The sequence below is a fragment of the Ptychodera flava genome, chromosome 2 (assembly GCF_041260155.1).
Source record: "Ptychodera flava strain L36383 chromosome 2, AS_Pfla_20210202, whole genome shotgun sequence".
Classification (NCBI taxonomy): domain Eukaryota; kingdom Metazoa; phylum Hemichordata; class Enteropneusta; family Ptychoderidae; genus Ptychodera; species Ptychodera flava.
Window position 1 is genome coordinate 21,133,927 of NC_091929.1, and position 25,334 is coordinate 21,159,260.

The 25,334-nt window shown below is 35.7% G+C and overlaps 1 protein-coding gene across 1 annotated transcript in view; it reads left to right on the plus strand.

The window, feature by feature from the left end:
• Positions 1 to 6,012: 6,012 nt before the first annotated feature.
• The window catches only part of LOC139116814 (protein starmaker-like), a 51,900-nt gene continuing 32,578 nt past the window's right edge, over positions 6,013 to 25,334 (plus strand). The window contains exon 1 of the mRNA XM_070679495.1: positions 6,013 to 6,515. Coding sequence (XP_070535596.1) covers positions 6,273 to 6,515 — 243 coding nt within the window. The 5' untranslated portion in view covers positions 6,013 to 6,272. The remainder of the gene's footprint in view (positions 6,516 to 25,334) is intronic.

Below are 25,334 nucleotides of genomic sequence, written 5' to 3' on the forward strand. Positions count from 1 at the left end.
CCTGGTGTCCTGTTTGCTGTAAACACAATAGTTTTATTTTATTTTGATCCCACCTGTAGGGTTTCAGATTATGTGTGCAGGTATTTTTTTTATAAGAAAAGTTTAAAGGCAATTTCATCAACATCCAAAATAAAGAGCATTTTAGTCAAATCTATTAATTAAAAGGGGCGGTATACATATCTCCGAAGCTTTTTGACATCAGCAAAGATATCTTGAATCACAAGAACTGATATCAAAGTGAAAAGATTGATAAAAAATGATAATTTAGTCATGGTTGCTTTAACTTGCATTTTGCCAGTAACCAGCATTTTGACTGTTTGTAAATGTCAATAATTCGACTTTCAAATTTGTTTTGAAGAATTCATGTCCGTCACAAGGAGATCGAACTTCGATTACGGGATCCTAAATGTAGACCATAACGAACGATCCGTTCTTCAACAAATTTTAACTGAAGTAGACAAGATCTTGTAGTTTGAACACCATGTATTTAATTTTGCATATTTGACACACTTTTTGTTTTGGGTTTTGATGAAATTACATCAGACAGTCTAACCATTGTTGTCTTTCATGGAATTTTAAAATAAAATTGTCAACATTTGCACATCTTGGCCTAAATTATCAAATTTTCATAATATTACACTAAAATACCAGAGTTTTTTAGATTGGTACACAAGAAAAAAAACACTGAGAAATTTGAAAAGTCTAAGCAATCTTCACCTTTGTCAATGTGTGTATTGCAGTTGTACATTGCATAAGGGTAGTTGGTTTTTTTCCATCAAAATATCAAAGAATTGCATGTAATATATGTCGTGTAACTATTTTACATGCTAAGCCCATTTGAATCTGTATTCTAAGAAATACAAGCAGAGTGTTCAGTTAGGTACCAGAGCAAAGTATGCATATTCCTGTGCCTGGTTTGATTTTGAAATCAAGATACTGTATAAGAGTCTTGCTTCAGTGGTATGGAAAAACTTACGCACTTTTTAATAGTACGATGTTACTATGGTCCCAGCATGTGAGAGATACAACATTGTTCAGTACAAAAAAATATGTTGTCTTTACAGTTACTCTAATCAGTGACAAAACCAAATTCAACACCCAAGGTTGTGTAATTTGAGATTTTATTGAAACTGTAAACACAGGTCTCAGAATTCTCTTCTTCTCCAGAGTTGTTACTTACAGTGCGTGACAGCGAACTCATAGGGGTCCAGTTGGTGCAACTTGAACTCCTTACAGTGATACTTAGGGTCAGGATGTTCTATGATTTTAATGGGTATAGATAGATTCAGATGGAGGGACATTTTAACTGCTTGCCCCTCCGTCTTACATTGAGTTGTCCCTTTGCAAAACATGTGGTTGTTATTATTTCCTGCACACTTTCCAACACTCAGTTTACCGTCAGGACACAGAAACAAAGCTTGATTTGGTACAAACTGGAGCATTCCTACAGCATGACACTTCCTGTATCAGTTTTATTTGTAGAGAATTTTTCATTTGATGTGAAATTTTCTGTCAACAATCCCTTCAAGCGGACAGAGCTCCATATCTGCAAGTATTGTACCTTTCAAACTAACAACTTTGCTAATTTTCTAGCAAAACAAACAAAAAAAGGTGGACATGTTTAATTTACTTTCTGATGGTGCTGTAGTAAGATAAAAAGACAAGCATAGCTTACAAGTAAAAAGAATAGCACAGGATTTCATGTAAGAAAGTAGTTGGACGTTGAAAATTTGCAATATAAACTAATAAAAGTTTTTGTTTCATATAGTAAACAGTGTTTCCTGTTTTATTTTGCTACCCAGTCCACCCCTTCCCTTTCTCTCCAATTACCCACTTCTGAAATGTATATTGCGTAGAAACAGTGGCCTAGAATCTAGCCAGCTAAATTTTGTGTTCTGTATTTTGCAGAGCATAAAGTTGATGTGCTAAATTCTAGGCAACAGTAATTCCGTTTTCAACAAGTCAACTTTCCAGACATGCATCAAATTGGAAATTTCAAGCGGTATTTGAAATTCTAAAGGGCTGCTGTTCATGGTATTTATATCTATAGAAAATTGAATTTTCTATTTTCAATAATCCTAGAGGGTTTGATAAAAAGTTCGTTCACTCCACAGATTTCAAATGAGTCCACACAAGCATTAGACTAATCAAGTGCAATTTGTTCCCTTTGAATTATATCCAAACAGCCAATCAGGGAAAGAATAGCCCTAATTTCAGACCCCTTAAGTTGCTGTAAATACTGACAACCTACCAATCTCAACCTTCCAAGCCGCTACATACTGGCAGACAGTATACTGTAAAAATTTTAGTCCCCCAAAATTTTCCCCAGGCACATAATACCCTGAGCAGATGGTACCATCAACATTTTGATAGGACCTTTGGTCAGATTTTCAGCTGAAATTATAATCCGCAATTTCTCACAATGGCCACAAACGTTGGAAGGATTTGAATTCAATTAAGTTTCTACGAATGACTGTTCGGTAACTTTACCTTTTCTGAATGTCACTCAGAGTGGTTTGTTATATTAAAGAGCCAGTAATGCTAACATTCGATGATTTTTTTCACTATTTTTGCCTTCAATGTCAAGCATAGCTTCTTGTCCTACTTCCCGAAACATTTTGCGATACAAAAATATTCAGCTTCTCAACTCGGCCTGTACATGTGTTAACTGCATTGTTATTGTTGACAAATGAATTCTGGTCTGGAATAGAATTCAAATGTAAACAATAACAGTACAGTTTACGCATATGGACGGTATGATGACAAGCTAAACAGTGGTTGTTTTAACATTCTCTGGGGAGGAGAATAAGAACTTGCAATTGACACACAAAATAAAAATAATGACAAAATCATCAAAAGTTAGCATTACTGGCCATTTAATTGTGGTGAAATGAGGATATACCATGTCCTTAAATTCATCAAAGTACATATTGAGAAAACCCAGCCAAATTGCATGGCTTGTATTTCACCTTGAATATAATGTAAATCATTTGACAGCAAGTAAAAACAGGACTTTTTGAAAAACTATTGACACATTTCATGTGACCTTCATATTTCTGAACTTTCTTCCTGACAAATACCTGTGAATATGGTTTAATGATGATCAATTTAACTTTATTAACATTTTCCCAATTTCTCTTTTGTGAACTAATAATATCAGTGTAGACGTAGTAAAGCTTCATTGCTTGTGACTTTTTGCAGTTTGTAGTCTTTTTATACCCTCTCTGAAGAAAAGGTCTTGTCTTACTCCAAAAATCCTGTTGAAATTCCAAATTTTTATATAGTCAATACAGCATGGTTGTCTGATGTCAAATGGTATTGTTTACAATTACATTAAACACAATTTAAACCAATTTTGGAGAAAGGATCTTTTAATTGTTCAAATTTATCAAAAGTGTCAGGTGCCCTACAGCTAAAAGTTGTAATATTACAAATTACAAAAACAAGTGAATTGCAAAGAAAGAAAGCAGATGAGCTGAAATTTGCAGATTACACCAACATTACTACAATATCTAATCATCCCAAATGTATTCTTGACTAGAACTTAATTTGTGAAGAATAACATGTTATATAAAATGCGTTGTGTTTTTAAAGCTAATTGTTTATATTTCAGCAAAATTTGGGAAGAGAAAAAAATATATTGTTTTGTAGAACAAATATTGTGGAAATATTAACAAATATTACAGCAACTGTCCATTTTTATCAGCTCTTTACTGAAATGTGTGCTTTTAACCCTTTGACGACCAAAGTCAATTTTTGTCACCATTTTTAATGTACTCCAGTCTTTTTCTTTTCAGATTTTTGCAAAAAATTTGATAAAAAATTAGAGCCGATGAAACATGATGTCCATTTCATCCAAAATTATCAAAAAATGACAGAAAAAATAAAAAAAAATGGTAAAATGTTGCATTTAATTTTTGGCGGGAAAGATTGCAGCACTGAAAGGGTTACTGCAATGAGACCTCATCAACAAGGTATTGGTATGTAAATGCTCAAATAGAAAGAGTTGCCAAGAAATGCCTGTAGTCAGGAAACAGCCAGTGTAGCAGAAACACATTCATCACCAGGTGGGTCATAGCTAAGACATGGTTGTCACTGAGTAACAGTCATCACCAAGACAAATTAAGAGAAATACTTTCTGAAGGTGATTGACAAACTATCTGTCAAAACGAGAGATACAAAAGAAGCATAACATGCTTATAAAGAAAATATATTACCCTGCCATGTTTTATTTTCACCATCTCTGAGATTCACTGACAATCGTTAAAGATTGGGCAAAAAAAGAATTTTTTGTATTCTATTTAAATCAGCTGAATTACTTTTATCATTGAAAAAAATTAAATAGAGTTATTATAGTAATCTTTACTCCCCAAGATACTCTGAAAAAATCCTTCTTTGATAAGTTGGTCAAAATACAGAACTTTATAACCATGAAAAATTATGACAATAATAGTCTTTGACATGTCGATTAACACCAATACTCATCACTTCTACAACTTTAAAACCTTTTCGTATATAATGAAAAGAATAATTCTGGTATGTTTTAAATAGTCAGAACTCCCTACCTCGGAGATGGAAGGCAAATATCTGTCGGTTGTCTGAGGACTCTTCTTCTGGTACTTGTGCGATGTTCACAGTCGTCAAACTTTTACTCGATACATTTTCGGTCACTGCTCCCGAACTGGCACGTACAGGTACGAAGAGCTGCATGTCGTCAACTGTGTATGTTTCTCCACTGTTTAAATAGCGCCCTCACGTGAAATGCCAAACCAACCTACAGACAACTTTCAACCAATCATAGTTCGTCTTCAGTATCATGTTGCTTGAAATTAGGTGATCGGCTATTGTTCTACATTTATAATATGTATATACATAAATAAATTAATCATTAGCTTTTATCAAATTTAATTGTGCACATAGAACGTACTTCAAAATATGTTTCCATTCGCAAAAGTAAGGGGATAAATACCAGTGCACAGTGACAGTGACATATTATTCATTGACTTGCTAGATGTTTCGACGGGGATCAAGCCTAGCCTCCGTAGACAAACATTAATAGTCACTTCATTGAAATACATTTTCTCTGTAATTCGGTATTGCGACTGAAACTGGTCAGCAACCATCAGAGTGACCCTGGGGGGTTCCTTTATAGAACGCGGGCAAAACAAACAAACAATAAGTTTGCATAATATTGTCAGTTTAGGACCTCGGGACAACGGGAGGAAACCAGTTTAGTACAGTGTAATATGACATTTGATCGCCGCTAGAGTTATTTGTTTTCGCAAATATATAAATTAATGGAACAGAATATCATGCGACACTAGCTATACAATATTGGAAACCTGTCAACGTATCAATCAACATTTAATTGATAAATAAACCTACCCATGAGGTTTCAGAGGGTTTGTAAATTAAAATTTTCTGCAAACTGTTCACGTTCCATAGTCTACATTTATAAATTTATTCCTAACGGCGACTTCTTCGAGGGATCAGTCAGCGTTGGCTTTAATTAGCATAGCGAACGGACTCCTGTTAAGTAAACTTTCTTTAGGGTTGGAGAGAGAGAGAGAGAGAGAGAGAGAGAGAGAGAGAGAGAGAGAGAGCAGAAGAACATTTCTAGAGAAAGGGTCACATTTTTTAACAATCAGAATTTCGACTTCTGTTATTTCCGCTGATGCGAAACACGGACAATGACACATAACGGTCGCTCGTGACAACCTGACCGCAACAAGTGGTAAGTTTAACGCGTGTGCTATCTCATGAATTCAGGTATTAACCCTACTTCCTCTCATTAGTACGCCACAATTAGTCATGGTATATCGCATTTTACAGTTGACTTGTTTTAAGATATCGTGTGCCCTTCGTGGCCTTTTGAAACGTGTCCGAGATGGCGAATAATGTGAATAATGCAAATGAGATACGCCGCGCCGCACGATTGCTGTTTATAGTATCATGACGCGTGTAAGAAGTGAGGACGTCTGCCGCATGCAAATGAGCGAGCACTTGTGCCCTCTCTTGTTTGCAAGCAAAGTTTGTTCCTGGCAGCTGATATACTGGTTGATCGTGGTTAAGTCATACCCCTGTCCATTCCGATCATTCATCGAAACTTCCAAGTGATTTTCGTGAAACAGGATCGCAAACGGAGAGCAAAATTTCAACACTCGGCTTCCATTTTGTTTCTGTGAAGTTTCTGGAATATGTTTTAACGTGCGTCAGTTTTGACGGGACTATAATCGAGCGGAGATATTAATTTTTAGGAAGTATTCCCCAAGATGGCGGACGATAACACCGAATCAAGAGTTGCCAGGAGGAGACGAGAAAGGGAGGCGAAAAAAAAGGAACTCGAAGCGAACGATGGAGGGGCGACGGGAGAGGCGGCATCGTCGACGGGCAAGAGTGCAAGTTCAGGTGCGAAGAGCGGGCGTTTCAAAGACAAAAAGGGTCGTGGTAAACCTCAAGACAAGCGGAATGTGAGAGAGAAGCGGCGGGCGACAGGTATCATCAAACTTGACGGGGTGAGTGAACACTTTGACAGTGCACGTCAATGTCATAAAGAGATAGATCTGACAGCTAATGTGATAGATTATTTGGACGTCCATGCTCGGAATCGGTGGAGTGATGGTCACGTCCCATAGGTGACGCAGACAAGTTGACCGAACCAGACGAGTGTTGTTTGTGCTGTCAATTTGCTGTGTCAATAAACAGATCGGTATTGTAAATATTGCACTAAAACAGCAATTTCTGCCGCCGAAAAGCGGTAAGCCGCCGGTCATGAAATACCAGACTACGGGACACTGTCGTTAACCAGGTTTTACATGTAGGTTTTTATGCACCGTGTATTGTAAGCGCGAGTACGTTATTCAAAGTTTTACGCTGTAGTTCAGTATGCGGAAGTGCAACTGTCAATAGCTTTTACAGTTCTTATTGAATGTAATTTTCGTTGGCGATTATAAGCCTATTATGCCATAAACATGCTGTATCATGCTAAACTGTTAAAACTTGCGAAACCGTAGTCGTGCAACTACACGGTGCACGAGTACTCAACCCCCACATAGCTTTCATTCAAAGTTTATTGTCCATCTTTGACTCGTTTGAGGGGGAGTACAATATTTAGCATTGGGCCCATCATACTATCGTGCTTCTCAGGGTTCTCGGGTAAAACTTCAGCTCAGAGGCCTAGTCACAGCGCACTTATCTTAGGCTAGGTGACTTTTAGCCATCACTTTTGAGAGCATATCTTCTTTTTAGTAAATTTAGGTCCATTAGCCGGATTAAAAAAAATTGCCCATTGAGTGTATACCTCGAAATCCTTTCAATTTCGACTGACGGTACAGCGTGGGTTCCATCTTAGTAATGGTATGCCATTCTCCTTTGTTGCCATGGTGATTACAAACAGATCAATTCAGTGGCTGATTTAACCAGAACTTTCTTCATTGTACATAAGAGTAATGCTGAAAGCAGAAGACAAACATCCATGGCGAATAACTTCATGTACTTTGCTACTCAATGTAACAAAAGGATTACAAGGATTTACTTAATATATGTTATATCATATGCTCTACTCGAATAGCATTCAGGTGTTTTACCATTTCATGTAAACCCAATCCTTACACGCAATGAACAGACCCATGTTTTGATATCTTTTGAAGTCACTTATTTTTGTCGCAGCGAACGCTTAAAGGTGAAAGGTGTTTTCGCAAGAAAAGAATGCTATTTATTGCTGTTGCGTGGCCACCCACTTTGGAATTTGGGCTTTGGGCGTGAAATGGTAAATACCTGCTGCCTTACCCCAAAATTGCCTCAGACAAGGTCACATTGTACAAAGTGGTTCATGGCAAATCAACATTTTTTGCACTTTTTATTTGTTTTGTGGTCTCAATAGATTTTCTCCCAAAGTTATTTTTACTATCATTATTTATGCATTTGTATTAAAGCACATGCCATTATTTGTTTTAACATAATTTGCATGACAATAACAAACAATGAAAAATTTGGCAAAGTAATATGATATACCCAGTCAACAACAACTTTTGTGCATTTAGAAATTCCAGAATAATGTAAGCTTGACCTTTTTTTACTCAAAATCAATTGTTTTCTAGTAACTTTTGTATTTATTACGGTCCAGTGTTTCCGTTAACGCAAAATCCTGCGTATTTTACGCAAAATTGTTCGGAAATACGCAAAAAAATCATGACTGCGTAAACTAATACGCATTGAGAAATGCCGCCCAATGACACGACGTACTTGGCCCGCACTACATTGCCTGAACGTGGTTCAATGCAGGACAGAAATAGAACATATGCACCTGCTTGCAAGTGACATTTATCATGATATTGCAACATTTTAGACTTTAGCAGACCGCAGCACTTTATGCAACATTGTATTTCATCATCACAAAACGTCATGTCAATCAGTTCTGTATAGACAATGGCACTACAGATGCAAAAAATTCGAGAATCGATCGAGTCTACGTTGTTGGTAACACAATACAGTTAATGGTCATTACGTCGCATGTTATTTGGAAAGTGTTTACGGGTAACCATTTAGACTCTGTCGGGTTGCATTCTTGAGAGGTCCCGCTGGACTTTGAACAGTATCTGCTTTTTGTTGGCCCTTTGAAAACACTAATTTCGTAGTCAGAAGGTATTTTCTTTGAACATGAACTCATTGGGCTGCTCAACGATCATATACGGGACATGCATCACGGCATGGGCAAACGTTCAGCTACACCTTGAAGCCCCCCAGGTTGTTGTTTTTTGTTAATAGAGCATGCGCATTACAGGAAACCCCCAAGTTCTACAGAAAAGACTGCCCAGCACACATCAGATACTGATTCCTACCGTACGCATTTTGAATACATTTTACGCAAATAAAAACCCAGTTGCGTAAAATCGTACGCAAGTTTTGAAATTGTAACGGAAACGCTGATTACCTTTTGCGTAGCTGGTAAAAAGCATCAGGCATACAGAGTAGACTGTTCTAACCCTTTTCACCACCGTGGTTTGGCCCAAACCCATTGTTATCAATGGCGATTCTGGAATTGTTCACTGGGAATTGGGGGTGAGCAGGCACAAAGGAAACAGACACAAAGGAAAACTAACCCAGCCCAGAGTACATTTTGTAAAGAAAGCTAGGTCCACCAACAAAAAAAAATCTGTCTGTATAAGACAAATTCCTTTGGCAATTGTGTAGTCATTGTTATCATATAACCCCCTGCAATCTGTTTAATATACCTCTGGATAGGTATACGTGGTCTGCTGTTAGTCTGAAAGTGTATAAATATTGAACAAAATCTCATAGAATTCTCCAAGGAAATGTAGAAATGAAATCACAATGATGTGCATGTTTGTGAAAAAACATTGCATAGTTAAAGCCAAGAAGTGTCACCTTTCATAGCCTTGTTGGCAAGGTGAGTGACTTGTTGTATTTATACTATGCTTATCTAGAGCTAAAGTTTGTCCTGGTGGAAAGATTTATGGAGAGATTTACTGTTCCTATGAATGGTAGGCAAACACACTTCAAGCATTCAAGTATCAATGTAAATAACTCTATATATTATAAATAAACAAAGGTAAAAAATAATTCCAGTCAGAAGAAATATCCGTTAATTAAGTTTCATGCATCTTGCCCTTACAATCTTCATACTGATTATTGCTTTGTACACAGTTCGTGTACACTCTAAAATAGGAGACGTTCAAAATATATCCCATAAACGCCCATGTGACTAAAATAAACCAATCACCGTGTCGATAAAGTCATGCGGAACACCGCCGCCAACGTTGAGACGTACGTCTGTGGTCTGACACATGCGCATATCGCGACTGTTCGACTCCGCCTATCGAGGAAAACAACAGAGTCGCAGCAACAGAATCATGGAACTTAAACATCGTAAAGTTCATGCCATGGACGGAAGACACTTTCACATGGTCTTCTAGACGTTTTCAGCTGAGGACTGACAATTGATGTAACCATCGGATGGCCAGTCATTTCATGTCTTCGTTCACGGTTCGATATAACGCCGGGAAAACGGACCTGTACGCAGGGCTATACGGCTGCAATACTAGTCACGACCTGCGATCAACAATGCTTCCCGTTTTCAAAACCGCGCACCGTTGCGCACCTATCCATGGGACCCAAGTGTTAGGCATCATTAGAAAGCTGGTTTTCTGCCCCTTTGAATGATATAAGAAATAACTAAGTAAGCTAGAACTACGATCGTAAAACGCCCGCAAAAATGAGTCGACTGTCAACGTTAAAATCGCGGGAAAGTGTGATGGCGATTTGCGTATTTCAATGACTAACTTCAAAATGACGTAACGAGAAGAATCTCGCACGTACTACCCTCCAAAACTGCCATTTTAAAGTGTAGACCATTTTGGAGATATTTTCATTCGAAAGACACCGAATATCTGTCAACTGGGGTTAAAAAACCCGCCGAAAGTTGCCAATGGGTTCGTTCCCGCAAAATCGTACGTTCACTTCCGCATTTACAAATTTAAATATTCATGAGAAATTCCCTTCTGCCATTGGCCAATACAAAAGGTCATGACTTCAGCAAATGTCTCCTATTTTAGAGTGTACACGAACTGGTAAATGAGAGGTGTCGAGCACTGTCTCGGTAATTTCGCACAAGGACAATGTGTGTGTGTGTGTGTATGTGTGTACATACATAACAAATTACTTAAGTACAAAGTACTTATATCCTTACTTAAGTTTCATGCATCCTGCAATCTTCAAACTAGTTTTTCTGTAGGAGTTTATTCATATCGTTGGCACTTACATACATATATATATATATATATATATATATATATATATATATATATATATATATATATATATATATATATATATATATATATATATATATATATATATATATATGGGAAAAAATTAGTAATAAGTTGAAAACATAACTTAGGCATTATTCAGAGTTTCATGCTACATGTGTCCTCTGTAGCGATCATCAGACGAATAGTTCATGTAGCGTGAAACTCTGAATAACGCCTTAGTCCCGTTTTCTACTTGTTTATATCAATTTTTACTGTAAATTGCTCTGCCACACAGGTATTGGGCACTGTTTCACACCGTGGAGATTTCCGAACTTTTTAGGCTATATATATTTATATATAATACATATTTATAATACACGCACACATTTATTCACAAAGAATCAGGTTTCATGTAATAAGTTCATCAACTTTAAAATTGTCAGTAGAATTTGACTACAGCTGTATACGCCACTGATACGTCAGCAAATCTATCAGCTGATTTTTCAAAATAGACAGAGTACCCACCACCTTAATCAGGAAATAAATAAACCACAAAATGCCGTTTTCATTGAAAAAGTTAAAGATGTAATTTTCACAGAAAAAGATATAGCAAAAAGGAAAGGAAAAATGAATTTATTCCACGACAAATGGGATGCTATTAAAAGCCGCCTTTTGAGAAAGATTTCAACTTGTTATGCTTCTTTGAAACCCTCTCGTTTTGTTTTGTTTGTGTTTCTCCCTTTGTTTTTCTTGTTTTTGTTGTTTTGTATCCCTTGTCTTCCATTCTGTCAATAAAGTTTTGTAAAAAAATAAATAAATAAAAAAAAAGTACCCACCACCTTAATCAGGAAATAAATAAACCACAAAAATGTCGCTGTCTGAGTGGGCACAGTAATGATAATCGTCAGATGTTTTAAGTGTCCTGTACTTTTAATAAGTCATCAACCCACCTTATAGAAGGAAATATAATACCTACATGAAGAGAATCTGTCAGTAACCATAATGATATGCAGGTTTTGCTATGGTTTTGCAGCACTGAGTAACATAAGCTGTTACGTGCGTGCTTTGATTACATCACAAGAGATGTTATTCATGACCACACTAGTGTAAAAAAATGACAAAAATGTGCTGAGAATCATTGTAGTCAAGGATATGTCCTCTTTTGTTAGTTTGACCATGGCCACAAATGAAAGAGACTTTTTTTAAATCCAAGGATATAACTGTAATTCAGTGTGTCTCAAAGCTAATGTTTACCAATTTTCAAGTATCATTCCTTTCAAATCCTAAAGAGGTTTAGACGGCATGAAGGGTTGTAATCTTTGAGTTCAGCATTCTAATCCCGCTAAAATCCAGCTGTCTACAGTCCGTTCAGTCAATGCACCATAAGTATTTTTAGAACAAACAGCATGCTTTCAAATTTCCACATTAACTGTTTATACACCCTCATTTTTGAGTTTATGTTCTAGTATCCTTTGAAAAACAATGGAATGTAAACAATGGAATGCACCAATTTCTGGTAATGAAAGGGGTTATAATCTGAAGTACTTCACATTCTCTGGTTGTAGTGTCACCGCAATAAATGTACTAATTCATCAGTGGTGTTACTAGCAAAAGCTGCATCTCCCAAACAAATTCATAAATTCATATAAAAAGATACAGCCTGTCTGAATTTTGATGTCAAAGTTGGAGCCCCTATTGAAAATCTTGGGTTATGATCATAAAATATAAATGATAAAAAGCACATAATATTACAAATTGTTTTTCAGTTTGTGAAATACATCTTCTTGTTCCATTTCCAATGTTATATATCAAAATGCTCAGTATTAGACTTTTCTATGTAAGACGCATGTGTGCAATGTTTGATTTTATTGTTGACCGTATTTAAGTCCATAGTAGAGTTTATCTGTCAGTTATAAATTGTCTAGGATCTCGACTTTGTCTTTTGGCCTTCCTCGATACCCCCTATGGAAATATTATCAGTGTAATTTGGGGGAAACAAGAAAGCAGTTCATTAAAACTTTACTGAACGAACAAACAAAGAAACGTCATGAAAAGATGCATCTGTTATCCCTTCAAAAAAAGAGCAAAACATCTGTTTTGTTGCTTTGTGTTACATGTTTATCATCACTAACAATTTAAGTAAATCAGTTCCTGGTACAGATCCTGGTATGAACATCTTCAACCGCCCAGCAAACTTCCAGACATCATTAAGAAGCTATCAGTCGGATCAGATACTGTCTGGAGATACTTTGTCTGGGAATATCACTGCATCGAGTCACACTCCATATGGAATAGTTCTTTCCAACTATTTGGAAAATTGCAATAGTATTAGTAAACGACTGATCCCACCCAGTTGATCTGAATACAGTAATGAAGGATAGGCTTAGATCATCAATTTAATTGTAATCATAACAAGATTTCAGTTTACCCTTGCTAATAATATTACTCCTATAAAAAATTAAAAGCAGATAATATTTTATTACATTTAATAAATCCTGACATTTGGTACTGATAGGACCACATGCATTTTGGTAGTGTGTGTTTTGTTTGTGCAAGCAAACTTAATTAGCAGAAATTGTTTTGAAAAGTTGATTATAAAATCAAGTTTTTTCATTAAATTAGGACTGATAATGTTTTATCACATAAATAGTTCATGATGCTATTATATGCTGATATTGATCATTAGACACAGTTCAATGGTTTGCTTGCGCAAGCAAACATTGATTTTCCAGAAAAAAATATTTATTTTCTAGAAACTACTATTTTTGACATAATATTAGAACAAATATTTTCCCTTAAAACACAGTCTGTGGATAGCGGGACTGTGCTTAAAATAACTTTATTGACTGTGCATTTTTCTTAGTCTAACATTATATAGTGAAGTAATTTTGAATTTGTAAAACCCGATATTAGCCACGTAGACAATTGAGTACTTCTCCCACTTTTCTACATAACCCCCCACACCCCCCATTACCTGGTATACAGGTCCAACCATTCATCGAAAGACAGTGGGGATTTACCAAATTCTGCCAGTGAAAGGGTTAGCCTAGAATCCTATTCCTCCGCTTGCCTCTGTACCTCCGACCCACTCCCAGTGGGTTGGAGGTACGGAGGCAAGCGGACGAATAGGATTCTAGGCTACCAGTGAAAGGGCTGATTCTAATCCATTATATTATAAACTTTGTAGATTTTCACTGTAGAATGTGGAACTACACAGAATGGAAATGAAGCAGTCAAAAAATTTTCAAAAATGCTCTTATACTCGTTGTGCATGAGAAAAATCACAAACCTCCGATGACACAGTCAACATCTGGTTAATAACAAACTCTGCAGAAAATTAATTCATGCCATACAAGGTAGTTTCTTTCCAGCTTGAGTTTTCCATTTCAATTAAAATACACTACAAATGACAAATTGAGGATGTACTTTCCTGGCAGCAGTGCTATAATATGACACAATTGTTGTCAATGGGTGTTATTTGAGTGATATGGGCTTGGTTGGTTTATTAATTTGGAGGAAAAAACATTTCCTGTCACGTTTTTAAGATGGTATTTCATATCCTGTATGTGCTACTAGAGCCGAGCTATCAAATTTACAAGATTGGTCTTCTGTTTAAATTTACTACTGATCTGGTGTTACTCAGCTATAAATATAAACAGATACTCCAGTGCTGACTTCCTCTCAATCACAAAGAAAAGTTTCCGAATCCAAATGGTGCTTCAGCCTTCTCAACTCCACCCTAGATTTATTCACATGATTGTGGGTGGACTTATTTGTCAGCGCAGGGCGGTTAAAGTGTATAGTCTGGATCACAGCGGTGACATGCTCAGTGTTTACTGGCTATTCGCGTCTGTGGTCTGGATACTATCAGAAGTGCTTATTCATGAAAGCCTTCACAGATTTGATGTAATCACTAGTTGACATTGCTTTCTTCATTGCTTCTGTATGTTTGAGTAGTGATATTCGTTATCACCAGAGATAAGTAAACCTCTATAAGTATACCCGGGCTGGAGTCTTCAACAGCAAACACTAAAATCAGGAACACAGCTGGTGGCAGAGTATGAATGGTGGTATGTTTGACAAGGGTGGATGACGTAAAGCTATATTTGCTTTCTTTCTGATCAAATATCCATCCAATTGTGTTTTGATTGGTATTTGAAAAGCATAGCTTATGATCACAGGAATGATTTCAACGTGGTGTTCATGTATTTTTATGCCGTTTTTATTCATATTTTCTAACTAAACGAAATAGTCCCCAGTTCATGAAGAAGTAGAAAAAATATACATAAAAGTGATAAAATCCTTCACACTCACAGCCTTACAAGACAAATATAAAATCTCACCCTCTTAATTTGAATTTAGTTGTAAATTTAAAATGTCAAATAGAAATATATTATAACAAAATGTAATTTAAATTCCTTTACTGTATTTTATGCATTCTTTTGGACTTTAGACAAGCACACATTGTTAATTTATCAAGTCATACAAAAAGTCTGTGTGGACAGCATAACATAATTATAAATTGACCCCTTCATATCTGAGTCTCTACACACTTGGCTAAAATAAACAGCCTATGAATACAGAGTCTTATGGAATGGCTTGACAGTGCCATGACCTTACACCTAGAGGTCATCAAGACGCCCACCGTTTCCAATGCATCCGGTATTTACCTTTGACAGTAGGATAACAAGGATTATGTGCTTGCCTTGGTTTTTATCCCTAGCTTTTGATTCTTTCGATTGAAAGATCTCCAGGCATGACCTTCCAAGCTCAAATCAATAAAAATAACTTCTGTATACAGGAAGGTTAGTAAATTCTTTGCAAGGGTTGGCATTTATTGCAGACTATTGTTTGTGGCGAACATGTGGCCATATGTTTAGCAATATGTCTGGCAAAGACCAGTAACTTCCATCCTGTATGTGCTCACCACTCTGAAGACTATGCGACATTTTGTCGCTGGGATTTTGCAACATTTGTTGTTTGGATTTTATCGATTACATTTACTTTTAAAAAAATACTGATAAAATTGTTTTGATGTACCAGTGAATTTTGCTTGCATAAATTGACATATTTCTGTCTTTCAAGATGTTTTATTAACTTTTCTTGCGAACTGTAAGGTTTTATTTTGCTTGACTTATCGCCCACTGAGTGCCCAGGAAATGGTTGCAGCATTTATGAAATTTATCAAAATTACACTTCGCATAATTTTATTGCTTTAAGGTTAACAGTGAATTTGTAATATAAGTTACGATAACCCTTGGAGTGCCAAAGTCAATTTTTGTCACCTTAATTGTATGTAACCTGACAATTTTTTACAGATTGTTCCAAAATTTTGATCAAAAACTGTTGCTGATCAAAATGATGTTTATTGGTTCATAATTGTTCAAAAAAACCCGAAAATTCATATAAATTGGTAAAATTTTGCACGAAAAGTTTGGTGGGAAAATTTACAGCACCCGTAGCAATATGCAAATGTATTACTACCAATGATTTACTCAGGAAACAAGTTTTGAAAATGTTAGAAGCTTTCAGTTCAAATAATATTACTGTACTGGTGCATATCGAGGTTTATTTGTCTAAATTTTTTGAGTATAAATATTTAATGTATATGACAGAATACCTGTGTTGCTAGGTAGCTGTTAATGGTTCAAACTTGACACTTGCTTCAAGGGCAGCTCAACAATGTTGACAAACCTGACAGGTACACAAATACTATTTGTGAATTACAATTTCAATATTAGATTAGTGTAAACAATTCCTTGCAAACATTCATTAAGTCCATGCCTCCACTTATAACCTCTCTGTGAAATACAAGTCTCCATTTTTCTTCTAAATCATTACATCAGAATGCCAAGTGTTCATCTAGTCAATACAGGCTATTGTGAGCGATGTTATTGTTGACTCTCAGTCAGGATTAAAATTTATTGTCAAAAATAACATCACATAACATGGAAAATGTTGTGTTTGCTGTGCTAATGTATTGTATTCCAACACATTGGGGGGGGGGGGGGGGGGATTTAGCAAGTGTACTTGTTTCCTTTAGAAAACCAAACAATAGTGTGATAAATTTTGGTAGAGATAGGGACATAGCTGCAAAGCTTGATAATATTATCAAAAATTACATTATTACATTTTTGCCCCCTTAACCCAGTGTTAACTAACCTTTGAAACATTCAAATCATGTGACATTAAATGTGTAATTCAAATATTTACATATTTGCTTCAAATGCTTCAGGAATTTTGCAACGAAAGATATTGGTACGTGATTCACTTCATTGAAAAATCAATCAACATACTAAATCATTGAAGCAATATATAAACAGCTTCATAAAAAGTTTATCGAATTTTTCAGCTTTTGTCTATTTTTTATAGTATAGCTACTTATGCTATTTGAAAGTCCTAAATACTGAGATAGTTTGCATTAGTCACAAATGTATTGCTTTCTTAAACACAGTTCCTGTCTGATGCTGAATTTTAGTTTTGTACATCACTGCATAAAAATTAATCTTTTTTGGTTTGTAAGTGTTATCTAAAAATTTCATTTTTGTTAATGAAAAATCCATGTTTTACTCTTTAAGGAACGGACATAATTAAGTGGGAAAGGGAGCTGCAGAGAAAATGGGGAGGGGAAGAACAAAAAAAAAGGGGCCCCAACTTTTCACTCAATGCAAATTACTCTGAACAGGGCAGAAAACAAACATTTTGTAAACCAGTTTTCTGATGTTATCCAATGAAACAGCTGTGTTTCAGTGATGATCACAAACTGTGTGTTTGTGAACACTATAATGCTGACTGTAAAGTGTGAAAATGAGAAACGACAGCATCATTTGACTATCATGGAGGTACTAAAAAGGCAGACAATTGGCCAGGAAAGAGGCTCAGGCAAATTTATCGCACAACCATATTGTTACTTTTGTATTGAATTTCTTTTGAATTTCTTAACTTTTGTTTACAATTTTTTTGTATCAAATTTTTTTCCCCATAGTTTGACAAATGGACTCCAGTGTAAAACACATTTATATTTTTTTCATTGAATTTGTATACTATATTTGTTGTAAGCCAAAGCATTTCTTACACCATATTTAGTAGTTTAAGCATTAACACAAATGCATAGCATGGCTAGTTTTATATGGGGAAACAAATTGTTCATAGTTTGTGCCAGGTAGTCAAGCATGTAAAGTGAAATAGCGCTTTTTGGTGAAGTTCCAAAATTAAATTTCTTGTAGACAAATGCACTTCTAATCACCATATTCTAGTGAAGTACATTCATATACCTAGTTCTGTATGGGCAAAAAATTCCAAAAATTCTTGTAGATGAATGCACTTCTATTCACCATATTCTAGCGAAGTACATTCATATCAATTGTCAAACATAGAGATATAAAGATATCCCTGGTTTTGTATGGGCAAAAAAAGTCCAATGACAAATTTCTTGTAAACAAATGCACTTTCAATCACCTTGCTCTAGTCAAGTAGATTTATGTTTAAAATTAGACATAATTTCATTTGTATACATGTATAGCCTTTATTAGTGTGTGTATGTGTGTATATATGTTGTCCATATACATATACATACATATCGATATCTATCCATCTATCTTTTTCTGTCATAAGTAGATATTGATAGAGAGATAGATAGATCAACAGATTAGCCAGATAGATAAATAGATATACACACATCATGCCAGTAGGAATTTATGGGAAAAGTTGATACTGGTCAGCTCAACGTATTTATATTAGATGGGAAGCCCTCCAAAGTTTTTCTTGCCAACAGACCTGGCTCAAAAAATTTTGGCTAGTGTTTCGCGTGTGTGTTTTTTTTTTGGGGGGGGGGGGGGATGAAAAAAATTGATAAAATATTTATTCCCAGCCCACCCAGTGGCATTATATGTGCTTGTTCCGTTATTTCACAACACTGTCAATTTTTTTCTATTGTGACTTATTAGGCGAGACCTAGGCACTCTCAGTTAAAGTTTTTGTTTGTTTTTCAAAAAGGGCTTTTTTGACCAGAAATTTTCAAATATGATGAACGAGGACAAAAATTAAAATTGACTTTGCTTATAGTTTTATTTTTGAATAGAAATGTGAAACAGAGATCAGGTATTGATGACTTATTGCTGATATGATATACATGATAAAAATTATAGTTTGATAAAAGCTGCTTTCATTCATCTGTCACAGAGTTTGTAACTTTGCAGCACATGAAAAATGTTGATAGGGTTGTCACATATCTAATCAACTTTAGCTTATCATCAGCAGATGTAGCAATGCCCATAAAAATGATCTCAGAGCAGTATTTCAAATCATATAACCATGTGATTATGGATACATGTATCTTTTCTGACTTTTGACCCCTGTCAGGGGCTCATCTAACCTCGATCACGTCTTGTTGATAATCTGTCAACCTCAGGGCAAAAAATGTGCGAAAAACAGGTCATAACTTCAAAACGATTGGCCTACTGTCAAAATTGGTCTGCAGTGCTCCAGTGGCTGTTGTCGTCAAGATTTGATGTGAGATTGTGTGATTATCTGTGCTGTTGCTAAGGCAGTGTGCATCAAGTTTGAATCCTCATTGTGCTCTGAAATTGTTGTACAGTATTAATAGATTCTTGGGCATGCCATTTTCTTGCAACCAAGAATTAACCCTGCGTTAATGCATAGAGTTGTCATGTACTATGTCTGATTTACAATTTCTTGGGCACCCCTGAATGTGCAGGGTGCGTGCACACATGACTCCATGGCAAAGTAGGTGATGATCTCAAACAGAATGCCATCAGAATGAGGGAGAGGATAGTCAGTGTTAACCCCTTAATCACAATGGTTTGACCCGAGCCTGACATCAGTGGAGATATCACATATGGACCTGGTCACAGAAAATTAGGGTTTTCAAGTAAAACCCCCAGTGATTATAATTTGCTGTATAATTAAAGTCTTTTTCCTTTCACAGGATATCATTCAATTTTGCTTTCCTCATTGCCTCTATGTTAGCATACATTCTGACCTATCAATGTACAAAGTTCTGTCAGCCATTTAAAGGGGCAAACCTCAATCCCTGGTTCTTGCATCAACGGTTGTTGACATTGACTGTTTATATGTGATAGTCCTTTGTTCTCCTTTGAAAATTGTACACAGTAAAAGTTCACTCAGAGACAAAGCTGATAAAAACCTGCCCCTTTAAACACTGACATCATCAATATACTCACCGGAACAAAATTAAGCTATGCTGGGTATAATATCGTAAAGTACATCCTAAAACAATAAAAGAGAGTCAATGTTGTGCAATGAATGCCAAGGGTCACTTTATCATTTCAATTTTTTCCCAAAAAACAAAAATTTCCAAATTTGTACGAAAAAAGCTTTGGCAGTGATATTATACCGGGTTGATATTATACCGGGTAGGTGCACTCTAAGACATTTCATTATATTTGCAACAACAAAATTTACCAGTTCTCTTTATATCGTTTGTAAAGGTTTAGTATCATACAGTTAAATCTCTTCATACAAGCTAACAAGACTGTCTATATTATTGCTATAAAAGAGTATGCAAATCATATATATCTTACCCTCTCTCTGGGACCACATGATGCGAAATGGGACGGCCTTTCAGGACATCAAAATTCATTGTGTCCAATGCACGTTCAGGTATATGGCATAACTACTCATCTGATAGCTTTCAAATGGTTGACATGTTCTTAGGGATGATCAAATTGATATGTGATATATTCAAATTATGATGAAATCTTCAATTATGTTTTTTTGCAGCTATTTTTGCCACATTTTGTCTGGCCGCTTAAATGAAATGAAATCAAAGATTCCCACCTTCTTCATCAAAACGTGTCAAATATAGTTATTCTCTACATAACACAGCGGAGCTATATCAACCGCTTGGATGATTGTTCAAATGATCCGTCCATGAAATTGTATCTGTCTGTAAAGCCAGTAAATCTAGAGATACAAAGTCAAATTTAGCATCAACATTTGACCACGATCAACCTCAAGGCGATAATTTTATTCCTGCATGAACTTTTGCCACATACTTTTCAACTTGGGTGTTTCTACAATGATCCAATTCACCGTTAGATCTTGTATGTAATTTGATTGGAAAGACAGCTGGGAATTCCAATTAGGTTGTAATCGAAGCAGGACAGTGGTGCATGCTGGTTCTGCTGTACCATATACAGTATCTGGAAAAGCAGTGGGCAGAGATGTATTCAATCATAAATAATAGTCAATGATATCTCACTGAAGATGATTTTTAATACCTTGGTATGTCCTTTAAATATGGGACAAGCTGCAGAATATTAGGCCTTGTAACATGAATATTTATCAAGCTACATGCGCCCTACAACATGAATATCTCAACGGATCATCTCTTTAAAACATTTAAAGGGCCAGTAACTCTAACTGTTGATGATCTTTGCTCTATTTTTGTTTTTAATGTCAATCATAAGATCTTGTTCTACTGGAATTCAAATGTTTAAAGTGCATTTTAAACATAGATGCTAGTTAATACAAGCAAAATTTAGTGGATGTTTCAATATACTTTTGCGCGTGCAACAAGAACTTGCAATTGACATGTGAGTCCATGACAATAGCTGATCATATGACGTATATTTTTCCGTTTGATTTCCAAAAACACTACGGCAGAATTTTGTACAAGTAGTAAAATACATGTACAGTTCAGGCCAACTCTTGAATATCGTATTCTTTGTTGATAGGTCAAGACTACTTTTGTTATTTGCATATTGTCAGCTAACTGCATTCATTGTTGAACGTCTTGGAGTGTGGTCTCAGGTCAACTTTTCGCTCACCCCAGTTTCTAATGAAAATTACATGCTCTGGACCCTGGGCAACCTACATGGTATTATATGGTAATTTCGTCTATTGCAGTGAATAGAACTGATGGAATCATGCCGCACAGTTTGAAATGATATTGACTCCATGTCATTTTCTTAAGATTTCAAAGATACAATTACAAGAAAGATATTGATACCCCAAGGCGATACCGGGAAGACATTGTCAGCTCAATTTTATAACTGAATGCGCCTCAAAGACAGATACTAGGACTCTCAAACTGTTACATTTATGTTTTTAGTCGATGTAGTACTTGTTGCGGCTCATCTTAAAAGTATAAGGAACATTTCCAACTTAAATTGTGAAAGTTGAAAATTTAACCTTTACCTAGAGTTTACACAGGGTTATTGGCTGCCATTTTGAATTTCAAGTGTTAGTAAACTTCTCTAGTACCAAAAGGGTGATCCCTGATTTTCAGTCAGATTTTGAAAGGAAAGTTGCCTTAGGGTAAGTTTATAAGCAAAAGTGTAAGTCTTTCAATTTTGAGGTGTGAAATAGCCTTAAAGGGGCAATTAAAGTCTTGTAATTTTGAAATGTTTTTCATTACTTTTACTTAATAAAAGAGTGCATTTTATTGTACTTCAATCTAAAGTATAAGTCACCACATTGGGTGTGAGCAAATCCTTTCAGATCCACAAGCCCCCGAGCTAGTGGCTCCAAAAAAGTATTAGCCCATCCTTCAATCCACTAGCCCCTCTGGTCAATACAATTTAAACTCTATACAATCTATACTGTCATATTATGGATGAAAGCAAACTTTGTAAGACATATATTATGTATGAGGCGAAGCCGAATACATTATCGGTGTAAAGTTTGCTTAAGTCCATTATTGGGGGGGGGGGTACATTATTACTATTATTTTATAGTTTTGGCAAAGCAAGTAAATTTGTATATGTAGAAACCATCTTGGGCCACAATACAAAGAAGTTGACAACTTTTTGAGACGTTTCTTAACAGATATAGTAGATAGGAGGAGGAAATTTTTAATTTAACTAAAACATTTCCTTTTCAGCTTTAGTCACTAACAATATGGTTTGGTGGGTAATAATGGCTTGCTTTCTGTAACTTTTTATTTGCATTTCCAGTGCCTGGTGTAATTTGCTGCTCCTATTGTTTTCAGTGAGCCCCTGCTTTAAAAGGGTCACAACAAATAATAAATAAATGTATAAATAAATAAATAAATAAATAAATAAATAAATAAATGTATAAATAAATAAATACTGGATAATTGAATACATTGTCAGTAATAATCTGGGGGTATGACATCACAAAATTCACTGGTATTGACAAAGCTATAATATCAGAAAGTGTTTTATGTTGGAAATATTTAACTCTTATGCTGCTAATTACCTAGCAAGACATAGCGTAAGTACATGCTTTAGAAGTTGTTTCTCATCACTGATTTTCCAAAGTTCCCTGGTCTGGCTGCTAGGCTAGCAGAGGAAAAAGTATTACCCCAGATAGAAAAACTGCAAGCCCTTGAGGACAGGCTTTCCTCACCGATGCCACATATATATGCAATGAATTATCATCCAGACTAGAATTAACTGAAAGAATTGTGTAATTTAAAGTGAAGGAAATCAATTTTTCATTATTGTTGAATAGAGAATACAACTGCTGAACAAACAAGGTGATTTGAATCATTTTATGAATTTGACCTTCATTTGACCTTGTAAAAATTGATTTTGCGAAAATTTGGTGGTTTTGTATGACCTCCCCTTGACTAGGGACAATAGATCCCAGTCCTTTCAATGAACTGTCAAATTAAACGACCAAGAGATATATAATCATTGTCTCCTGTTAAATACTGCCTTGGTTGAAACTTACAAACACCTGTCAACTCCTTTGCATAGATGAAGCGTTCCATTTGATCAATTTTTAATTTAAAAACAAATTGAAATTATTGTACAATTTCTGATGACATCTTCAAAAACAACCAAATGCAAAATAGGCGCTTTTAGGGGGTTTTGACAGAAATGTATGTTTACTTGTCATAGAACTTATCATGAATGACCCATGCAAAATAACACCTGCTTACACATACGACTGAAAAGAATGCGTGAAGTTGATACTGGCAATTGTGAGTGGTTGTTTGTTCTAGCATAGCTTCATCTGGATAAGCTAGCATCATGGGTATGATGTGGAGCGTATCCTCAATGTTGAAAGCCATGCTTTATATACAAATTATGGCAAATGAAATATTTTTCAAGTTTTTGATAGAAAATTCTGAGTTGATAAAAAGTTGTAACGTAGATGACTTCAGTCCAAATTCAGAATGCTCTAATTTCAAATTGAATCAAATTTGATACCCTTTACCGGTAAAAGTTGTAACAAGTTTACCAGTGAAAGATAGCACATAGCATTATGGGTGCAGTCAATTTAATGTGAGGAACAGTTATTATTATTTAATAGCTTAGAGCCACAATTAAACACCAAACATTATGTCTGAAGTATTTTAAGAGGCCATTTTAAATGAAGCCTTGATTTCGCAACAGATGAGTTTAAAGACGATACACAGACCTCAAGATGTAGGTAAACTTTTAAGCAGACTGCACTTTCCATGGTTCATTGACCAAACATATAATGAGTGATTTTGTGGTCTGAGTACGAGTTCACTCAAGGGAGTCGCATTTTCTACAGACTTTGTCGTCGTCTACCTCTCCTCCTTGCATCTTGGCGCAAATCCAGTGGAAAGTTTTGTCTGTTACAGAAACATTTCTATTTCTGCTGAAGAAATCTCTTCATGTGTTTTCAATTCTTAACCTCACACCTTTAGTTCTCGTTACCAAGATTACCAGACGGTACGCCTCTGAGGGCAATAGCTATCCACTATTGTTCACTACAGAGGTTTATTATTACACAATTCCAATGGAATGTAACCTTGGTGAACTTACCCAGGTGTCATTCCCTGAATACTTAAACCCGTCTTAGGCTGAACATAATAACAATCTATAGTTTCCATTTTTTCTGTTCATCCATTGTACACAACCGATTGCTACCTAATCTGGGTGCTAAATTCATTCAATACATTTTTAAAAAAAATTATGTGGAATAATCTTTTCATAGAGAAACAAGAAAACTATAGTGAATTTGCCGTCCGTTAGAAGTCCTTCATAATCTTCTCTGTTTCAAAACATCTGCGTCACCATACAAGACATGCCACCGGTTGTATGGAAAAGTTTCAGGTGTTGTCCTCTTACAAGTCAAAGGTCAAAGGTTACATTACTGTGCTTGTGAACTTCTCATCAAGGGTGCATTTTGATTCTCTGACCCCGAAACCCTACAAACTTTGTGAAAGATTCTTTACATTTTCCTCGATAGGCGTAGACATAGATCAACTCACATAACTATGAAATGGGGAAGTATTAGTGTAGTTACCGGACAAATTAAATTGCAAAGCTTTGATACCTTCCACTATTTAGGCAATTTCAGGGATGTTTCCTGTCGTAACATACATTCACGTAATCCAAAGCAAGTTAATCTAGCATTTCAACTATCTCTGCATTTTTTGTCGATACAGATGTATACACTAACACTTCCCTAGTTTCATTTCAATGCCAGATTTATAGAAGTGCTTATATTTTATTTGTGGAACTGTGCGGTAATCTGGCGGTTTCATTTCCTCTTCGTTGTGATGGAATAAGGAAGAGTCTAAGTTGAAAATTTCGCAAGTTTCTGTGAATTTTTCCGGAAAATTGAATCGATCAT